Source organism: Tamandua tetradactyla, chromosome 20, assembly GCF_023851605.1.
Source record: "Tamandua tetradactyla isolate mTamTet1 chromosome 20, mTamTet1.pri, whole genome shotgun sequence".
Classification (NCBI taxonomy): domain Eukaryota; kingdom Metazoa; phylum Chordata; class Mammalia; order Pilosa; family Myrmecophagidae; genus Tamandua; species Tamandua tetradactyla.
The window spans coordinates 38,337,508-38,359,822 of NC_135346.1; the positions used below are offsets into that span (position 1 = coordinate 38,337,508).

The window sequence follows — 22,315 nt, forward strand, 5'->3', positions numbered from 1 at the left end:
AAGGGAGTTGTTCAAGGAATGGGAAAGAACATGAAACACATTGCAGGGGGCCCTGCCTCTGCCACAGATGGGGACCGGGAGGAGAGTAACCTGCAACTCCATATGGTGTGAAGGAGACAGAATGAGAGATATGGACTGTTTGGGGTCCATTCTGTTATTCTCTAGGAGGAATTGCAGGGCTCAGCATATAGTCAGACTTACAGCTAAGATTCATCACAGCAGAAGGATACAAAGCAAAATCAGCAAAGGGAAAAGGCCCATGAGGCTAAGTCTGGGAAAAGCAGCACAAACTTCCAAGAGTTCTCACCCAGCAGAATCACAAAGGATGCACTTAATTCTCCCCATAACCAGTTGTGACAACATGTGCGCGGTGTGAAAATCAACCAGGGAAACTCATTAGAGACTCAGTGCCCATGATTGTTATTGAGGGCTGTCATATAAGTACCCTCTGACCAGCATGTATCAAAATTCCAGACTCCCAGAAGGAAAGTGGGTGCTCAGTATAACTTATATTGTTTGTACAGTTCAGGCAGTCAGCCATTCTTATCAGTTAGGGAATGTGAGAACACTCCTAAAATCCAAGTTCCAGAATGCCAGCCAAAGGCCAACCTTGCAAGCAGGTCTTCCCATGGAGGGCAGTCAGACTTGCAAAGTTAACTCTTTTCTGCAAATAAGAAAACAGCTGCCTTAGGGATGAGCCCTCAACCCTTTGAACCTCAGTTTCTTCTGCAAATAAGTATGAAGGGGACAAGATGCTTCCTCAATACATGTTGACAATTTGTTACATCCATAGAGCAGGGAAGAACATGCAGCATATACTAACACTCATCTCCCATTTTGTGGCCATGGGAGAAATATCACCATCCATCATGGCAATGTCTCCAGTGGGTCCAGACGCAGCCTGAACCTGTCTCAACACAGTGCTTCCAGCATCCAAGGCCATCCCATCAAGATGGCACTCAAGTTGAAACAAAGCTAATAGGAATCTAATACCAGTAGACATTTGGGGATCTAAATATTGCTTCTTAATAATCACTGCCTTATGTTCCAATGTTTAAGTGAGAACAACCCCTGTATAAAGCACTATCACATCAAAGAGACCAATGACAACCCCAAGCGATACTATGTGGCTGAAAAGTATGTGTTTGATTCCATCCCTCTCCTCATCAATTATCACCAGCATAATGGAGGAGGTGAGTCCTAGAGGACAAAGATTGGGGTGGGGCAGGGGGTCAGGGGTCTTGACCTTATAGGGGAACTTGGAGAAGGAGGCAAAAAGCCCAGCCTGCTTTCTTCATGTCAGACAGACTGACTATAATTAATAACTAAATATACAAATATAAAAGATACCAAATACTTGATTATAATCTCATTTCCATTAGAAAATTCTGGTGTTGAAATCATGGAATTTCCCCACCTGCCCACATGTTTATGAATCTTTTCAGGGAAGGGTGTGTTATCAGTGCTCAGGCTTTGGGATTTGTTTTTTGGAATTACATATTGCATCCGATTATATTTTCTTCTTGGTGATTTAACTGGAACCGTTGCCACAGCTCTAACAACTGCCTGTCACTTTTTAATCAACTCAGGTCTGGTCACTCGACTCAGGTATCCAGTTTGTTCGTGGAGGCAGAAAGCCCCGATCACAGCAGGGCTGAGATATGGTGAGCAATGCATTCTGGAATATTGTGCATTTGTGCTAAATATCATGTTCTGCAAGGTCAAGGACAAATTCTGAATGGGGCTTGCATGAGCCCAACTCTTCTCCCAACTTAAAATGATCATTCAGTGGGTACTTGTATATCTGAAGATGACATGCACACGTGAACATTTACAATGTGTGTGAGCAAGAGAAGTGCAAGTATGAGCATGTGTATCTAGACCAAAATCCATTGGTTTCAGTTAAGAGCTTATCAATAAAGCCTTTATTGAATACCTACTTTGTACACAGCACTCTACTAAATTCTATTTAAAAATATACGAAAGCAATGGCTTAGCACTTTGTTTTCTACCTATCTTCTAGAACTTTTGTATCATCTAATTTCTTGGGTATGGGTCCATTGTAAAGGCCATAGACTGGCAGCTTACAGGAGTGTTGGTTTGCACAGCAGCATTTAAAAAATTTTTGTTTTGAATGCCTTTAGGCAGGTCATTCATCTCCTAGGCACAGCAATACAATTGCTTCTTGTCCTACAGAAACTGCTTCACCCATTTTTGATCATCTATTTGGAAAAGAGAGGCAGTGAGTTTGCCACCACCTCCCACCCACCCTGTCCAAACTGTGTTGTGGATGAGGGGAGGGACAGTGTAATTTTCATTTTGTATCTCCTTCGTTGGTGGTTCAAAAACTTTCAGTGTGTATCAAACTTATTAAAAGTTTTTTACTCCTGGGCCCTGCCCTACAATTACCCAAACCCAAACTCTGGGAGTGGTGTTCTGGAATCTGCCATTTAAAGACAGGTTTCAGGTGATTTTGAGGAAGGTGGTTAGAGGGTGGTTTGAAAAGCACTGCCATGGGCTCTTCATCTTAAACCAGTACCATGCCTGGCACACAGTAGACACTCAATAGTCTTTGCTGTTGAGTTTCTGCCACAAAAAGGTGGAAATGCGGTTGCTTGTATTTGACCAACAATCAAAAAAGGACAATGACTCTTCTGAAAATAAGGCTATTCTACTATGGAATCCTGACATCTAGGCTGGATGGGATTTCAGAGATTATCGGGCCAACCCGCTCATGTTGCTGATGAGAAAATTGAAGCCTAGATTCCTTTTCTTTGTTCATTGAACATTTATTGAAAGCCTACCATGTGCCAGGCACTGTGCTAGGTGGTACGTCTTTACAAGTCCTTCTTGAATCTACCCCTCCCCCATCCTGCCCCCATTAATGCCTAGCAGAGGGCTGTATACATAGTGGATGCACTTGATGAATGAATGAATGAATGAATCCATAGCTCAGATAAATTCACTGTATGTATAAAGTGAGCATAAAAATTTACAATTAGATACAGAAAATGGTTATTTTTCTATATAAATATATATTTCTGTATAAATGGTTTGCAAGAATCCTTTCATTTACTTTCTTCATATCTTAAGGCCTTCTTCGTTCCCCTTTTCATTTAATGTCCCCACACATATTTTTCATGGTTTTAAAAGAAGATTTAATTTTGTTATTTAGAAAAAAGTTTCTAATTTTGTCTAGATAGTTCTAAGTCTAGGGCTTATACCATTTGCCATCTTTGGGTTATAGTAACAGAAGGCTAAAATTCTATATAGGGGCTACATAATCTCCTGGGAGCCCAATGCCCCATATCTATTGTTTTGCCTATGCTAGACAACTGTCTCTCTTCCAGGGAAATGGGTGATCGATCCCTCGGAGCTCACTTTTGTGCAGGAGATTGGCAGCGGGCAGTTTGGGCTGGTGCATCTTGGCTACTGGCTCAACAAGGACAAAGTAGCCATCAAAACCATTCAGGAAGGGGCCATGTCAGAAGAGGACTTCATAGAGGAGGCTGAAGTCATGATGTGAGTGACCAAAACAGGGGTATGCAAAGATGCCCTGGGGAGGGCGGTCTGTACTGTGTAATTTAAATACCATTCTAATGCCATGCCTTGCCACCTTCCTGCTCAAAGGCCAGTAGTGGGCTCCTACTGCACAGAGAATAAAATCCAAACTCATTTCTATGACCTACAAGACCCTCCTTGGTGTGGCCCCCACCCCATTTCCTTCCATTTCTCTCTCTGGGCCAGTCCCCCCAGCCCCCCTTCATCCTCACACACACCCAGCCAACTCCTCATGTCCTTCAGTTCTCAGCCCAAGTGTCGCATCCCCTGAAAGGCCTTCTCTGACCAGTCTTTCACTCTCTTACCTCCTTGTTTGAAATGATAGATGTTTTGCTATGTTTACTTTTTTTTAATCATAAACTTTATTTTTTATGCAGTTTTAGGTTTACAAAAAAAACATTTCATTGATGGTACAGAGTTCCCATATACCCCCCCACACACACACAGAGTCTGCCCTATTATTAACATCTTACATTAGTGTTGTACATTTGTTACAATTGATGAACCAATATTGATACGCGGTTAGTTCTCCCAAAACCATGTCAACCATTTACTGTCTCTATAGTTTTGCCTTTTCCAGAATGTCATACAGTTGGATTCAGATAGTATTTAGCCCTTTCACATTTGCCTCTTTCACTTAGCAATATAAATTTAAGTTTCCTCCACATGTTTTCGTGAATTGATAGCTCATTTCTTTTTAGCATTAAATAATCTTCCATTGTATGGATATGCCACTGTTCGCTTATCCATTCAGCTATTAAAGAGTATCTTGGTTCCTTTCAATTTTGGGAAATTATGAATAAAGTTGCTATAAACATTCATGTCCAAGTTTTTGCGTGGACATAAGTTTTCATCTCCTTTGGGTAAATACCTAGGAGTGCAATTGCTAGATCCTATGATAAACTTATCTGGGAAACTGCTTTGTAAGAAATTGCCAAACTGTCTTCCAAGGTGGCTCTACCATTTTGCATTCCCACCAGCAATGAGTGAGCATTTCTCTTCCTGCTATGTTTCATATTTACAGCCTGGTTCACCACTAGATTATAAACTCCACAAAAGCAGAAGGTTGTCTGTTTTATACATCTGGCACAATGCCTGGCATATTGGGACTTCTTAATAAAAAGCGGTTGCATGAGTAACATCTAGGAAGGGATTTTTGGAGGTAACAATGTAGAAAAAGCAAAGAAAAGGCCTGGCTGCTGGAGTTGAGCTATCACTGATGCATTTGGTAGATCCGTAATGATAATAATCACTAACATTTGTTGGTAAATGAATAATGTTTGGCAAGTAACAACACTCTTTTCACAAACCTTTTCTCACTCAGTCAAATCCAGATTTGGCATTTTGGACTTGATATTTCTTTACTAGGGGGACTGTCCTGTGCAATGTAGGATGTTTCACAATATCCCTGGTCTCTATCCACCAGATGCCAAGTGCATTTAGTTGTGACAACTAAAAATGTCTCCGGACATTGTCAAATGTCCCCTGTGAGGCAAAACTGCCCCCAGTTAAGGATAGCCAGTCTAATCTATTCCTCACAATAGCCCTGTGAGACATGGGTTATCACCCCCACTCTACAGATTGGAAAGCTGAGGTTCAAATCACAGTGGAAGGGAATCAAACAAAGTCTTTAGGAGACATAGTCCATGTTCTGACCCTTTCATCTATGAACCTACACATCTCAGTTTGCTCAGGACAGTCTCAGTTTATACTTGTTGTCCAGAATTATTATCTATAGTGTTCCTTTCCATTGTCAAAAGAGTCCCAGATTGAATGCTAAATTATATGGTTATCTCAACTAAACCCTACAGGAGAGACAAAGTTATTTTTTCTTATTGCTAATAATGATCAGTCCCATGCCATGCAATGCAGTGAACCACTCCTTTAAATGCCAAGATATAATCAACACAATCCAATGATTTTTGGTTTTGCTTTAGGGAGGGAATAGATTTTGTTTTCAAAGCTATAAGTTGGATGAAGTGAGCACTGGGTATATGGGTGCCATAATATGTTCAGTACTTTTGGGAGACTGAATTTTGGCCAGCTCAGCCCTTGCCTTTTTCCTCCAGGAAACTCTCTCACCCCAAACTGGTCCAGCTCTATGGCGTGTGCCTGGAGCAGGCCCCCATCTGCCTGGTGTTTGAGTTCATGGAGCATGGCTGCCTGTCTGATTACTTGCGCAGCCAGCGGGGACTCTTTGCCGTGGAGAGCCTGCTGGGCATGTGTCTGGACGTGTGCGAGGGCATGGCCTACCTGGAGGAGGCGTGTGTCATCCACAGAGACCTGGTAAGTAGATGCAGGGATGAGGCAAACACCTATGGGTCCAGGTTGAAGGGGTGTGTCCCCCTTAAATGTAGACCTACCAAGACTGAGAATGCAGCAACAAATAACAAGTCACAGACTATCTCCCTTCCCCTTTCAACTTCTTCCTTCCTCCACATATTTTGGGAGGTCCTAGCAGGATAGTGTTGCATGAGGGTTCAGATGTGCTCTAATCCCAGCCCTTCTCTAGCTGTGTGCTGTCACCTTCACCTTCTGAGTTTCATTTTGCATTCTTTTAAAATGGAGTTTATCTCTAAAAGTTCCTCCAATGCAACACTCTGTGATATAACTAGGGGCCAGGTAGTCTTGCTATGGGGGAATAGTTTTAAGAAGATTAACAACCTTCAAACAAATGGGGAGCACTTTCTTCATATCATTGCAAACGTTAACATCTTCTATCATTGGAGGTTTTGGCATCAGAACATATCATTGCTTAGACAACACCGTGGACTGCTCTTCTAATTAGGAACCGAGGAATAAAGATGAAACACCTATCTTGATAAAGGCTCTTACACATTCAACTTTCTAGCTAACTTCCAGCAGGCACTTGTGAAACTTAATGTTTGTAAAGCTCCTTAATGTTCTTGTACAACAGCACAGAGAAAAAAGCAAAGGACTGTGGTTACAGGAGACTCCTAATTACTGGTTATCCACAACAGTTTTCCTTTTACTTTCATCTGCCTGTCTCCTCTCCAGGCTGCCCGGAACTGTCTGGTGGGAGAAAACCAAGTGGTCAAGGTGTCTGACTTCGGCATGACAAGGTAATAAGAGGATGTGCTGCCAGCAAAGCCTTGGGAATGGGGAACTCAGGGCCCTGATTAGTGACATTCTTCCTCCACCCTCTTCCCAGGTTTGTCCTTGATGATCAGTACACCAGTTCCACAGGCACCAAATTCCCAGTGAAGTGGGCATCCCCGGAAGTTTTCTCTTTCAGCCGCTATAGCAGCAAGTCAGACGTGTGGTCTTTTGGTAGGTGTCATCCTGGCCCCACGTGAAAGGGGACTGTGGACAAGCTGTTACTTCCATCAAATGCAGACAAGCCTACTTGCCTTGAGTGCTCGATCTTGAGGGCATCCCACTAAGAGTCTGAGAAGCTCTGAAAAGTATGAAAGGATTCTCATAATTGTGCATATTGTTGGAGATCTTTGAAATGGGAGGGGAAAATAAAAGTTGAAATTTAGGATTCAGATGGCTGCTCTTCTAAGGTCAAGAGCTAGGGGAGTCACGGCATAAGAATATGAACTCCTGGAGGGCAGGGGTCATGTTTTGTCCAACATTATATGTCCATGCTTAACCCTCAATAAGCATTTTATTCATTCTTTCTACAATAATTTATTGAGCCTCTTCCCTAGGCCAGGGACTAAACTAGATGCTAAGGATGCACAGGACAGGAAAGACTGACTTCTATTTTAGGGGATAGACAGGTAACAATCACATAACAAACTAACAGATACACATATAAAATAAAGTCAGTTAGTGATAAATAAGAGCTGAAAAAAATAAAACATAGCAATGGGATAGAGAGTGCCTGGGATGGAGGGGAGAGCCTGATGTAAATAGTGTGGTCTGGGAAAACAACCCAGAGAAGGGGATTCTTAAACTGAAACTTGACTGATGAGGATTTGTCCCCATTTGAAGAGCTGGTGAACAGTGGGTTCCTGGCAGAAGGACCAGCAAGCTCAAAAGTTTGGTGTGCCCAAAGAACAAGGTGTACTGCCTTAATAAAAGAGCTGTAAGCAATGAAGTTTGCAAGCCATGCTAAGGAATCAGTATCTACTCAGTGCAAATGGATGTGAATGAATGAATCAGTGAATAATGTTGATATGGCAGGAAGTGTTGACTGTTGTAACTGAATTTATCATGTCATCTTAAGTCATGGTTCTGGACAATCTCTTTAATTTAGATTGCAAAAAGGGCAACAGGAACTGGTTGAAGTTTTATTTTGCTGGTCTGTGTGAAGGGAAGGGTTTGCTGAGTGTATTGACTAGTATTAGAAACCAGGGGAGATCTGGCTAATTCAATCTCTTAGGAAAACTCAGTTTACAGTCTTTAGCATTTTAGAATATTTCTTTCCAACATCCAAATGGTCTACTAATTATGAATCCTGATCTGTCCCTAAAACAGGCCCCCACTATTCACCAGGCCAAACTATGACTTTGTTAACCAGGTTTAAATTTCAGAATGAACTTGGAAGAAAGAAAACTGCACTAACAGCATTCTTAGAAGCTCTCCTCCCTCACCCACACCCCACCCCTACTTCATACACCTAGGAAGTCTAAGACTGACATGTGGCCATCTCACTATGGATGATGAAGGTGGTCACACTACACCTAGGGCTCTAAAAGGTGTTTACAGCACTTCGGCACACTCACCTCCTAACGCTAAATGAAGAGTATTTATTGTGTACCTGGGTTTCAGCCTGGGAATTTTCTGCTGCATGTTTTAATTAGAGGGTTGGTTTAAGTCTATCCTTACCTAGGGTGTGTCATTTGAAGAGAGTCCAGAGATGAGGTTGTTTGATGGTCACAGAATAGAAAAGTCTCAGTGAAGAAAATGTGAGAAAACTGGGGAGGCAAGTCTGAAAAACAGACCTGGATGGACTGGGAATTTGATACCTGCCTCAAAGCCACTGGACTTTAAGTCAGGCATTTTAAGAGTTTTGCCCTAATTATCAATGCTTTTTGGAGCAAGTAAAATAACCTCTTTTTTTACTTGCCTCACTTGGTTTTGTCTGAGTATTATACATTAGAAGGCTTGAATTAAACAATTGTTTTTCACACTATATTTTAGCAGCACAATCCCCTTTTCGGAGAAAGGTCACTAGATTTTGGCATTTTGGGGGAGCTAAATAGCTTACAGTCAAGTTCTGGATTTCTAAAACTCCTGAGGCATCTCCAAAAACCCCAAGAAATTCAGATTCAGTAGATTCCGGCTGAGGCCTGGTAAACTGCCATGTTTAACAAACTTCCGAGGTGATTTTAATGCAGGTGTTTTGGGGATCACACTTGGGGAAGCTAAGCCTTAAAGCTCTGTGGATTACACTTTGAAATCCCATTGTGAGCGCTCTTCCCGCTGACATCCAATGAATATATTAGCATATAATGAAGTTGGGTATGATGCTTCTAATAAGGGCAGAAAAGGATTAAATCAGCAGGTAGAAATAGCCAACCTGAATATGTGTTTTGCATGATATACACAGTATTTTTCCTTATTAAAAATATTAATAGACTTATTTTTAGCAGCAGTTTTAGGTTTATAGAAAAATAAAGCAAAAGGTACAGTAAGTTTCCAAATATGTCCCAAGCCCCTAGACTTTCTCTTAACATAAACATCATGCATTAGTGTAGTACATTTGTTACAATTGATGAGCCAATATTTATATATTCATATTTACTTAAGATCATAATTTACATCAGGGGGGGTCACTCTTTGTGTTGCACAGTTCTATGGGTTTCGACAAATGCAAAATATCATGTTTCTACCATTACAGAATCATACAGATGCATTTTTCTGCCCTCAAAATGCCCTATGCTCCATTTAATCATCCTTCCTCCCAACCCTGAAACCCTGGCAACTACCTATCTTTTTACTTTTTCTATTTTGCCTTTTCTAAAATGTCATATCGCTAGAGTCACATAGCATATAGCATTTCCAGACTGGCTTCTTTCACTTTACCATATGCATTTAAGGTTACCCCATGCCTTTTCCAGGCCTGATCGCTCATTTCTTTTTATCATCAAATAATGTTACATATACAAGGTTTTCCTCAAAATCAGTGACCAAGAATTGAGTTAACATTTTTAAACTCTCCATTTCTGATTTCTTTTTAAAAATAAAAAAAATACGGCACTCTTGAGCCCTCATTCCTATATGCCATAAAGTCGGATGGAGCTGAATTGCAGCTGACTCCTCAAGACAGAGCTTCTCCTCTCCAGTTCTCCATGGTCCTAGCCAGTCCATATGGTGTCACACCTCACCCACTCCATGCGTTCACCTCATCTGTCCAGTCCATCCATTTATGCCCCTGCAACCTTGAGCCATAGGCATCTGAGATAACAAACGGCCGAGCTTGACCCCAAAGAAGGTTGGGAAATCTCAGTTCTTTAGAAACAAGTCAGGACTTACCAGCTTCAGGTTGGCTGGAGGCAGGAGAATAAATCCTTAAATGCCAAGGAATTGGTGATTTCTAGAGGTTTGTTTGTTGGTTTGCTGTCTGTGGGCTTTATCATCAGGTGTTCTGTGCTCACCATTTCTCGTAGGTGTGCTGATGTGGGAAGTCTTCAGTGAAGGCAAAATCCCATATGAAAACCGAAGCAACTCGGAGGTGGTAGAAGACATCAGCACTGGATTTCGGTTATACAAGCCCCGGCTGGCCTCGTCACCTATCTACCAGGTCATGAATCATTGCTGGAAAGAGGTCAGTTTAGGAAGTGTTTCCCCCTGTATTAAAATCAACTCGTGCAGGGCCCACATGCTTCCCTTGGAAGAAGGAGGCATCAGGGCTGACCAAGGTATTTCAGCAGGAAAGTGACTTGGAGCATATATTCACTACAGAGATTCCCCATCCCTAACAGAGCTGGCAGTGACCTTAAGTACTTGATTTGCCACATAATGTCACAAGCCATAAGCCTATGGCCAACCCCTCCCCAATATCCTGACAAGAGGAAAAAATACCTGTAACATTAGAAAACCATTGAAAGTTTATGAAGTTAGTTCTTTTCATTAAGAAATAGAAGTTCATTTCTGCCGTGAAAATATTAAAATGGCTTAAAATTCACTCAACAAAACATTGTTGAGAGACTAGCATACTCCAGACCCTGTTCTCAGGATGGGGGATTCAGAACAGGTAGTCACTTACTCTGGACATCCCCAGACGCCTAAGTTACCCCACAGCTGGGTGACAGGCTGCCCCACAGATTTCAGAGTCTGATATGGGTTACAATTCCACAAATTTAGGTTTTTATTTTCAGCTGCTCTAAGATACTGAAGACTAAAAGAAATATCCATATAATGATTCGGGAGTCATACTCATTTGTTAAACCCTATCTTCCCTGTATAACTCCACCATCACCTTTGATCTTTCTTTCACTCTTTAGGGGTATTTGGACTATTCCCATTCTAACTTTTTCATGTTGGAAAGGCTGTCAATATTAAGGGGTAGGGAGATGGAACTAGTTGATGTTCTGGAGAGGCTGGCCCCTCTGCATTTCAGGATTTATGTGGTCCAGGGACCCATCTGGAGGTTGTAGGTTTCTGGCAAGTTACCCTTGGGCATGGAACCTTTGAAGAATCTTATCTATTACTCTAGGTGTTCTTTAGGATTGGCTGGAATGGTTTTGGTTGGGGGTTGGCAAGTTATGATAGGTAGCAATGTCTAACTGAAGCTTGTGTAAGAGTGACCTCCAGAGTAGCCTCTCGACTCTATTTGAACTTTCTTAGCCACCAATACTTTATTAGTTACATTTTTCCCCCTTTTGGTCAGAATGAAATTGTTGATCCCATGGTGCCAGGGCTGAACTCATCCCCAGGAGTCATCTCCCATGCCACCAGGGGGACTTACACCCCTGGATGTCATGTCCCATGTAGGGGGGAGGGTAATGATTTCACTTGCAGAGTTGCTTTTACCCATTTTTTTTTTTTTTGTATGCTGAATGGCGGGGGTCAGATTTCATTCTTTCTTCCATGTGAGTGTCCCCTTTTGGCAGCTCCATTTGTTGAATTTTTGTTTGGTTGTTTGTTTGGTTGTTGTTTCTTTGGGAAGTGCATGGGCCTGGAATTGAGCCCAGGTCTCCTGCATGGTAGGCAAGAATTCTACCACTGAACTACCCTTGCACCCCCCACTTTTACCCATTTTTAAATCAGTTAGTTTGTTTTCTTATTGTTGATTTTTAAGAGTTCTTTGTATATTTTGGACCCAAGTCCTTTACCAAATATGCTTTGCAAATATTTTTTCCCATTCAGTGGTGTGTTTCTTCATTATCTTAACAGTGTCTTTCACAGAGCAGAGTTTTGATTTTAATGATGTCCAGCATCAATTTTTTTGTGGTTTGATATTTTATTTAAAACTCATCACCAAACCCAGTCACCAATATTTTCTCTAATGTTATCTTCTATAAATTTTATAACTTTATGTTTTATATTTAAGTCTATGATCCATTTTGAGTTAATTTTTTGTGATACGTGTTAGGTTTATATCCAGAAGTCCTCCCCGCAGCCTGTATGAATATCTTATTGTTCCAGCACTATTTGTTAAAAATACTCTCCTCTCTCCATTGACTTGCCCTTGCTCCTTTGTAAAAGATCAGTTGACTGTATTTGTATTGCTGAGCTCTGTTCCCACGACTGTTTGTCTATTCTTTTGCCAACACCATGCTGTTGTGAGGATTGTAGCTTTATAATAACTTAAAGTTAGGTAGTATCCGCCTCCATTCTACTGCCCTACAGTATGATGTTGGCTATTTCAAGCCATTTGCCTTTTCACATGAATTTTAGAATCAGTATGTCTATATCCACAGAAAAACTGCCTGGGATTTTTACTGGGATTGCATTGAATCTATACATCCAGTTGGGAAGAACTGACATCCTAATGATATTGAATCTTCCTATCCATGTCAATGGAATACTTCTCCATTTATTTAGATCTTTGTTGATTTCTTTCATCAGAATATAGTGGTTTTCATCATATAGATTCTATTCATATTTTTTATTGTATTTCATTTTTGTGCTATTTAACACTTATTTTAATACATATTTGTACATGATTTTATTTAATTCTCACAACAATCTTATCAGATAGATACTATTATTGTTCCATTTTACAAATGACTAAACTGAGGCTCAAAAAGGTGAAGGAACCTGTTCAAGGTTGTACACTTATGAGTGATAAAACTGAGATTCAAAACCAGAACATCTGATCCCAGAATACCTGCTGTTAACAACTAGGACAAAAAGCCTCTGATACAATATATACGGAAACATTTAAAAATCAACAGAGCGTATCGCTATTGAATTCTCATTTGCTTTGGATTTAGCCATGACACACACAGGTACAAGGAACTCACACAACTCTTTCATTCTCTCTCCAGAGACCAGAAGACCGGCCGCCCTTCTCTGGCCTGTTGGGTCAACTGGCTGAAATTGCAGAATCGGGAATTTAGCAAAGACTCAGGGCGAGGCCATAAACTGTAGATATTGAATGTGGAGAGAAGTCCTCCCTCCACAGAGCATTAAAAACCACAAGAGGCAGCCCAGCCTGTGACACCCGTCCCTGAGCTGCCACAGTGCAGCACCCTGTGAGATGTGACACCCGTCCCTGAGCTGCCACAGTGCAGCACCTTGTGAGGACCTGGCAGCTGGGCCACAGGCAGGCAGGAGGGTCAGCCACCGAGCTGGGAGCAGGGCCAGCGGCATAGCCACGTCTCTGGCCTCCCTCTGGCCTCTTGTCAGATGTGGTGCGCAGACCTCAATCTGGCCATTCTCAGACAACATTTCTTGTACTTTTAAGCGAAAAGAAGAGCCAAGGGTAGAGCCCAGATTGTTATTTTTTGTTATTATTGTTAAACATAAGTCTAAAGCTTATGGGCCACAAGAACTTTTTATTTGACTCAGCAATGCAGAATACCAAGATGTGCAGGCAAAGTAACAAAGCGCAAGACTCCTCTTCTAGGAAAACCATTAGGTTAATTAAAGTCAGAAAGACCGAGTTCTGTGGCTCTCATGCTGTAAGACGGTGAGACACAGCTTCCTGCCGTGGAGGATGATGGAACTGCCTTTTACACTGGACGTCAGATGTTCTGAGAAGCAGCTTCACGTGGTTTTATAGGGTACACTGCTATCTCTCTTCTTGAGAGGAGTATGGTAAGCTCTGTTGGATGGATTGGGATAAATAATTCAGATCCCACAGTTGGGGTGTTGGATATCTGGTGTCTGGGAAGGAATCCAAGAGGGCAACTGATGGTGGGGAACCAACTGGTACAAAGAAAGGCCTTCAGTTATAAATACTCTCATGCTCACCTCTAGTATTAAGCAAGGCAGGTAACTACGCCCCCACTCCTGCAGAACATCTTCTCCAGGCATCCTAGGAGGAAACGATTACTTGTGAATACTGACTGTGGCTGTGGACTTGATCACCTTTTTGTCTGGCTCCCACCAACCAGCCCCCTCTTGCTGCACTATCCTACCCTCATCAAGATGGTAGATCATTGTGCTGGTCAGAGTGGCCTCCTTGAAGGGCAGTAGAAGCTTGTTTAGCCCCTAGGGTTTTGCAGTTTTCAAGTTGAGATTTCAAGCCTCTCCAAATTCTAGAAGAGGAGCAAGGAGTCTGTTCTGGGCTTCAGCCATCTGGATGAAAAGTGAGTCAGGCACTCAGTCTAACGCTCCCAAGATGCACAAGGATGACTACTGCGGATTAAGCATTTAAAATACAGGAAGTGTATATATACTTAGCTATGAGGTTTACCTACAGAATCTCAGTTCACCCTGAATTTACATCAGTCCTGTGAAATTATGTTAATATTCCCACTTTATAAATACTAGAACTGAGGCAAAGTGACAAGACTAGCAAGTCCAGATGGAATGCTAGCCCAAGTCTGATTCAATCAGAGATTTTTTATATCTACTAAATGATGCCTCCTACTGAGGACAAAAGAAATTGCCGAGGAGATAAGGACAGCAGCCAATAAAGAAGCCAAAAACAACACCAGCTAGCGACATTGCCCTACACAGAACATTATGGCTGGTGCACTGGCCCTCCAACATGGGATAAGGTTTTTTTTCCTCATCTGCATCCTTCTCACCTTAGTCATAGCTATTGACCTTGGAGTTACTCAGTTAATTAACCCTTTGATTCTCCCAGTCCACAGAGTCATGTTATATGAAGCCATTTATAGATGAGCTTCAAAGTAGCTTTAAAAGATTTTCCTGCAGAGCCTAAGTGCTTCCTTTTGCTCATCAGATCAACTTTGGGCTGTTGTCTTCTTGGACTCTTTGTGAAGAGGGGTATTCCCTGATGTAAGAGGGAATTAATTTTCCTAAAGGGTTTAGATAATCCTTATAGAAAAATGATCAGATGCCGTTGCAATAGGCTCTTTATAACGCTTGTGATAGTTCAGCCATCTTGAGGTTCAGATGCATAGCTGTTAACCATAATTATTGTGAAACTGGGAGCCTAAGATAAAACTCTGTCATTCAGAATATGATGTTACTTAAGCCATCCAACATTATCTATGTTTACTTTTTGGCATTTTGTGCATTCTTTTTTGGAGCCCTTAATTAAAGATGATCTCTGTGATGTTCAGTCTAGAAGGAAAACATCAGAATCAACTGATCTCTCTGGTCTGGTTTGGAAAATTCCCCTCCATATGGCATTATCTTTTTCAAGCTCAGATTCATTGAGGCCTTAACCGAACACATGTATACTGTTCAGCTCCCAGTGTCCTATTCCACAAATATGGGCTTCTTGCCTGGTTTTTTCCTCCCACATTTTGAAAACAGTGCAGTATGTTCACAGAGAATTCCCTTGCACACATTTTTCATTCCAGTCACGTTGTGTAGCTCTTGCATTTTGCATCTTCTGATACTGGGTATTTATATTTGGTTAGGATGAAGTATTTATTAGTGTACAGTCATTGCTAATGTTCAAGATAAAACTATTATGAATATCTCTTCCCTTTTGTAGAGTGAACTAAATTAAATGTTGGATATAGCAAAGAAAAGCTGTATGCTTTAATAAATATGGTATGTGTAGCCTGGTGTTCTAGTTTGCTAGCTGCCGGAATGCAATATACCAGAAACGGAGTGGCTTTTTAAAAGGGGAATTTAATCAGATGCTAGTTTGCAGTTCTAAGGCCAAGAAAATGCCCCAATTAAAACAAGTCTATAGAAATGTCCAATCAAAGGCATCCAGGGAATGATACCTTGGTTCAAGAAGGCCGATGAAGTTTGGGGTTTCTCTCTCAAGTGAGAAGGCACATAGCAAACACAGTCAGGGCATCTCTCTCAGCTGGAAGGGCACATGGTGAACATGGTGTCATCTGCTAGCTTTATCTCCTGGCTTCCTGTTTCTTTCTTCATCTCCAAAGTGCTGGCTTGTGAGCTCTCTGCTTTATAGTGCTGCAGAATTCTCTGCTCTCTCTGAATCTCCTTCATTCTCCAAAATGTTTCCTCTTTTATGGGACTTCAGAAACTAATCAAGACCCAAGCCAAATAGGTGGAGACACGCCTCTACCTAATCCAGTTTAACAATCACTCTTGATTAAATCACATCTCCAAGGAGATGACCTAATTACAGTTTCAAACATACAATACCGAATGGGGATTAGAAGAAATGGCTGCCTTTACAAAATGGGATTAGGATTAAAACATGGCTTTTCTAGGGTACATACATCCTTTCAAACCAGCACACCTGGGTTCCATATTTATTTTAATATCAAACTCTCAAAACTTTTCCTTAAATCAAAAATGATTACATGGTTTCATCTTCCATGTAAAGACTACATAGTATTCAATAGCACTCATTCAATAAGTTATATAAAATGATTTCCGTGTATCATACACTATACCAAATTCAGTAGAAACAAAGATGAAAAACTGCACAGTCTTTATTTTCAGGAAACTCTTGGTCTAGTTGGGATGGCAGATGCACAAACAAGTTAAATTATAATATAGCAATTAGATCAACAACAGAGAAATGTTCAAAGAAGAGAGAAGCAAAGAGAAAATGTGATGAACTCTATCAGGTGAAGGCTCTAACCAACATCAGGGGAAACTTTCAAAAGGCTTGCTTCTCAAAGTGTGGTCCCTGGACCAGCAGCCTCAAAGCTTGGGAGAAGTGCAAATTCTCAGGTTTCCCTCCAAACCTACTGAATGAAAATCTGCATTTTCACAAGCTCCATAGGAGATCATGTGCACATTAAAGCAGCACTGTCATAAAGAATGTAATGGCTGTCTAAGTTTTGAAGATTAATTATGTTTTTTTAGGCAAGTAAGTGGGCAGGAGTAAGATAAATGCCTTCCAGGTAGAGGGAACAACATAATGTGTTGGGAAAATATTATCAGTTCAGTATTGTGAGAGCATTAGTGTATGTGTGTGTGTGTTTGTGTGTGTGTGTGTGTGTGTGTGTGTGTGTTCCAGACAAGAGCAGGGATGATGGAGATAGAAGGGATGGGCAAGATGAAGCTTAGGCTATATCTCTAAGCAAGGACCAAGGTAAAAGACCAAGAATTTAGAACTTTACTCTTTAGGTATGGAAGGATGTCATCAAGCAGGGAGAAAAGGTCAAATTTGTATTTAGAAAAATACTCTGGCAGCAGCAGTGAATGTAGATTGGAGAAAGGCAAAACTGGTGGAAGAGAAACCAATGTGGAGATGATTTTTGCCTTGTTCCTAGTAATTAGATTATTGTCATGCTCATTCAGTCTTCTGCTATGTAGGTGATGTGGACATTGTAATTCTGAGTTCTTCAGTTACTACTGGGTGGCATAGAATAGCGGTTTCCCCCCCACTAAAATCCCCATGAAATAAAGGCCAGATTATTACAATTTTGGTGTATTGCACATGACCTTTTCTTTCAGTTCACGAAAATGCCCACATCCACTATAGGAGCCAGTTAGTGCTGAGAACTCTACGAAGTAGAGTGAGAAAGCCTCCCTAGGACTCATTGCTGGGCTTGCATCCCATTGGCAAGTGATCTAGATGGAGAAACTTCTAAAGCAGAGCTCAATGAACAGATCAGCAGGCCCTACTCTCCCTGGAATCTCTTAACACAGGCCCACCATTCTGAGGAAGAAATGCAACATACTCCATCCAACAAGGTGGGAGTGTCAGAATGTGAAGAGGGAGCTCCAGATTCCCTCATTAGAGGGATCGGGAAGGTGGTCTGATCAAAGGAGAGGGTTATGGGTTGATGCTGCATTTGCACAAAAAGCACATGTTTTTACTTTGGTTTATGTGTTTATTTGGGGTAGCTCTGGGGAAGATAGTGAGAATTTGGTGTAACAAAGTCCCTCCCCCAGCACTTTGTGTGTGTGTGTGTGTGTATGAGTATGTCTTCAATGACAGTGAAAGACAAAACTTACAGTGTAGTTGGCTTGTATAATAACAGATTCATACAGATACTGTTAGAAAGAGGTTTAGAGACTATTCATTTATTTCATAAATAGTTACCAATCACCTATTATGTGCTTGGCACTTCATTTGGGTGCAGGTCTAAAATGATGAATAGGATATTTTATCACTTAGGGACCAAAAATGTCATACCCAAATTAGGATAATTCAAGGAGGGTTTACTTACAAAGGGACTATTTACAAGGTGTGGGCAGGGTGCAGGGACACCACAGGAAATGGTACAGAGGAAAATACAGCTGAGGTCAGTTACCAGCCCTAGGCCTGAAGGGTGAGGAGAGGGAGTGGTCCCTTGAACGTGGAAGGAAGGTCACCTGGACAAGGTTGCCCTCAGAGGAGTGGTAACCTTCAGTGAGGGGGACAGAGGATGCCCAAGGAGACCTCACAAGGAGGAAGTCAGGGAAATAAATGCCCTGACCCCACCCTCCTCCCTTCTTCCCATCACAAACTGGGGCCTCTTGGTAGCAGAGCCCAGTTGGAAGCCCATCAGGGTGGCCCATAGAGGTCAAACAGGGTGAGAAGTGTGAGGTGAATCTGGAGAGGCTAAGAGAAGACATCAAGTGCAGATGCCAATCCTTCCTCTAAGAAGCTCTCAGGGTAGAAAAAAGAGAAATCCAACACCTAAACAAATACTCGCAAGGATCTGTTGTGGGTTCTCAGATGGAGCTACAGACACAGTATAGTGAGAGCACAGAGAAAGGAGTGAAAAACCAGAGAGACCAGGGAGGGCTTCACAAAGAAAATGATATTGAGCTGCGTCTTGAAGGTTAAATGGAAATTTCCAAAGAGGAGAAGGCCTGGAAGGACATTTCAGGCAGAGAAACCAGGAAGCATAAAAGCACATCGTATTCCAACCTCTTCCCCTGAGGTTGAGGCCCAAAGTCAACAAGTACCGGCTACAGTCACAAGAGATACAGCTGAAGGAGCCAAGTAGTTTCTGATTCGCCTCCTTCTAGGCTCACCCTGACCCACATCCATCTACACCCATCTAGAACCACTGAGCACTTTCCAGTCCCTGGTCATCTTCTCAAAGACTAACTTTGAGTAGCAACATCTATAGGCTGAGACAACCAACATAAACATTCATTTGCCATCTGTTCTATATTCTCCAAGCACTTTCCCAACTAAGACCATACCTGATCCCTACGGCAGCTTTGGGATGTTGGGGGGACAGGGGTGTGTCTCACCTGACAGAGGACAGTTACATCTGATGCACAGAGAGATTAACTGACAGGCCTGAGGTTGTAGAACTACTCAACAACACAAGAAAAATTAAAACTTAGATCTTATTCCAAGTCCTGCATTCTTCCTACTGGCTTATACCAAATTTCAAATCCTGTTAATAATGATAATCAAAATAACAACTCCCATTTTTGAGCACTTACTATATACCTGATTCCTTGCTCAGTGTTCTACATTTACTTCATTTAACTTCCATAAGAACACAAGGAGCAGGTACTATTACCTCAATTGAACAATGTGAGGTTCAGTAAATGAGGGATATCACTAACTGTCAAGGACCCACCCTCCGTAAGTGGCAGAATGGAGTCTTGAACCCAGGCCTGTTTGTCCCCTTCAACTGTTCCGTGGACTGATTTTATAGTCATTTATGCTAGCCTCTTAAGACAGCACATTCTTTTTGTGCCTTAACTTTGCTGTACCCAGCATTCCAAACTCCTTTCAGAATATGCTCTGACCTTACTATCAGTCCTTACCCAAATTTATTGTAAATAGTATTTGTTCAAATAAAGATAAAATGTTCTTTGTTATCCAATTACGTGCTAAAGGATCTGATCGTCAACAGAGGCCAGTTCTGCAGAAGTTGCAGGAAATGACCAAAGTGAGGAAAAGGTGGAAGAAAAGGGAAGATATGCAGTTAGTTCCAAAGGGCCCAGGAGGGAACTGCAATGTTCCAGCCACAATGCAGTTCTCGGCTTTTCATCTATAAAATAACAAAATCTTAGGATTTTGTGAGAATGCAGTGCAATGAGGCCATCCATATAAAGTACTTAGCACAAACACTGGCCCCATATAAACATTCAATAAATGTTAGTTTAAAATATACGCTTTAGGGTGGGCCATGGTGGCTCAGCAGGCAGAATTCTTGCCTGCCATGCTGGAGACCCGGGTTCAATTCCCAGTGCCCAGCCATGCAAAAAAAAAAAAAAAAAATATATATATATATATATATGTATATATTCTTTAATAAATTATTTCAGATTCAAAGACAGTGGCAGGCAACCCTTTGGTTTCCCATGGAAGGACCTGGGGTCTGAGTTCAGCCCTGCCTTGGATAACATCCTCTTTTAGGCCTCAGTTCTTTCACCTGTAAAATGAGGCAATTTTGAGCAAATGGTCAGGTTTTATCTAATGGGCAATGTGAATTGTGTAACTGACCATGAGTTTCTCTTTTCCTGCTAACCACAAGAATGTACAGAACAAAAAATGTGTAAGCTTATTGTAGCAAGACCATGGCATATAATTTTTGTACTATTCACATTTTTCTTTCCATCTCTTTTTGAATTTTTTCTCTTCTTTCTTTTTGCTATTAATTTTTTAGCTGTTTTTAACTTTTAATTTAATGCATCCTTATGAGTTGCATTAAATATGTTTTGGGGAAAAGTGTTGATAAATATCTGGATTTGGTTTGGAAGAGGGGACATGGGGATGCTTATAATAGCAGTCAAAGCATCAGTGTTGGTTTCACTATAGGGGGCAAGTTATTTAACCTGTCTTAGTTTCCTCAGTTATAAAATAGGACTAATGATCATATTTTCCTCATGGGACTACTGTGAAAAATCAAATGGGGTAATGCACTGGTATAGCTTAGCCATAATTGTTATTTACATTTTCTCTCTCCAGAACGAATTCCCATGTCCTTTCCAGATACGCCACTGCTGGCTTCTAATAAGCAGGGTCTGCTGATGGTTTTTAAATGCAGACAACCTAGATGTTCCAAGTACTGTGAGCCTTTTCTAAAACCAAGGCCATGTTGCTTCACATGGAACCACAAGGCATGAGCCAAAGTTTTGCAAGTGGCAGAGCAATTCTCACTTGGTAGCTGCAATTTTCTTATTGCTGAGGGTGCAAATCAGTGTGGGACTTGAAGGAAATAAGAAGGCAGTACACAGACAGCTACAAATTTCACTGACAAAGTGGAAAATAACATTTCTTCTATCAATTATTCATGTAGGCCATTTTGATTACATTCCCATCATCTACCAATCTCTGTGCTAGGATTGGAGGACACAGTGGGGAGCAAGGCAGACCCAGTCCCTTGTCTCTTAGATTGTATGGTCTCATGATGGATGCAGGCAAGCAAATCAGCAATTGTGACACAGCATAATAAAAGTCATGATAGAGAAGTCCAGGATAGAGACACCTACCCAAGGCATGGAGGGATCACAGGTGGCTTCTTGGAGGAGGTAACATCTTTGTGGATAACCAACAGATGAAGAGGAGTAGATAGGCAAACTGGGGAAAATTGTAGAAGAGAGAGAAAAGGAGCTTTCTAAGCAAAAAGCTCAGCTCGGGCAAAGACCAAAGACAAGAGAAAATACAGCAAATTGTGGGAACTAAGAGACTTAGTATTTATTTTTTTTCTCTTCTTCTTTCTTGGGGGGAGGGTGAGGTGCATGGTCTGGGAATTGAACCCAGGTCTCCTGTATGGAAGGCAAGCATTTTACCACTGAACCACCTGTGCACCCCAAGTTGGGGAAACTAGAAGAAATTTCTTTTAGCTGAAACATAGTGAGCATGTCACAAGTAGAAAAGATTGGAAAGGCAGGGGCCAAATTATGAAGTCCATGATAGACCATGGCAAGGAGTTTGGGCTTCATCCCGAGAACAGTGGGGACTACTGACGTGCTTTAAGCCAGGAAAGGATCTGTCCTTTGTTTTTAACTCATGCAATTTTCCACATGTAGGAACTTTGTAGCAAAGCCAACTCACTGCATTTTATAGATGGAGAAACAGGTCACTCTTCTATTAGTTGCAAAACTAGGACCAAAAGACAAATCTCTGCATTTCTAGCAAAATGGTTTCAATCAAACCATATGGCTTCTCCTTTATACGTATATAGAATTCATGGGTCAGGGAATAATTGTTGCCTAAGATCTAACCAAGTATGCATGCAATGATATTCTTTGTTTTTAAGCAATTTATTCTGATTGGTGAAAAGACAAGGAAGGAACAGCAGGGTGAGCTATGTCTTCCAGAAAAAGAAAACATCCAAAATAATATGTCTTTTAGAATGAAATCCATTTTATTAGGATTCTCATTGTTAAGTCCTGGTAATTACTGATACTCAAA

The 22,315-nt window shown here is 41.3% G+C and overlaps 1 protein-coding gene across 1 annotated transcript in view; it reads left to right on the forward strand.

Annotated features, from left to right (window-relative positions):
* The window catches only part of ITK (IL2 inducible T cell kinase), a 72,914-nt gene extending 55,225 nt beyond the window's left edge, over positions 1-17,689 (forward strand). Inside the window, exons 10-17 of the mRNA XM_077137522.1 lie at positions 1,060-1,193; positions 1,590-1,664; positions 3,351-3,522; positions 5,631-5,847; positions 6,580-6,644; positions 6,734-6,852; positions 10,143-10,300; positions 12,969-17,689. Coding sequence (XP_076993637.1) covers positions 1,060-1,193; positions 1,590-1,664; positions 3,351-3,522; positions 5,631-5,847; positions 6,580-6,644; positions 6,734-6,852; positions 10,143-10,300; positions 12,969-13,040 — 1,012 coding nt within the window. The 3' untranslated portion in view covers positions 13,041-17,689. The remainder of the gene's footprint in view (positions 1-1,059; positions 1,194-1,589; positions 1,665-3,350; positions 3,523-5,630; positions 5,848-6,579; positions 6,645-6,733; positions 6,853-10,142; positions 10,301-12,968) is intronic.
* The last annotated feature ends 4,626 nt before the right edge of the window (positions 17,690-22,315 follow it).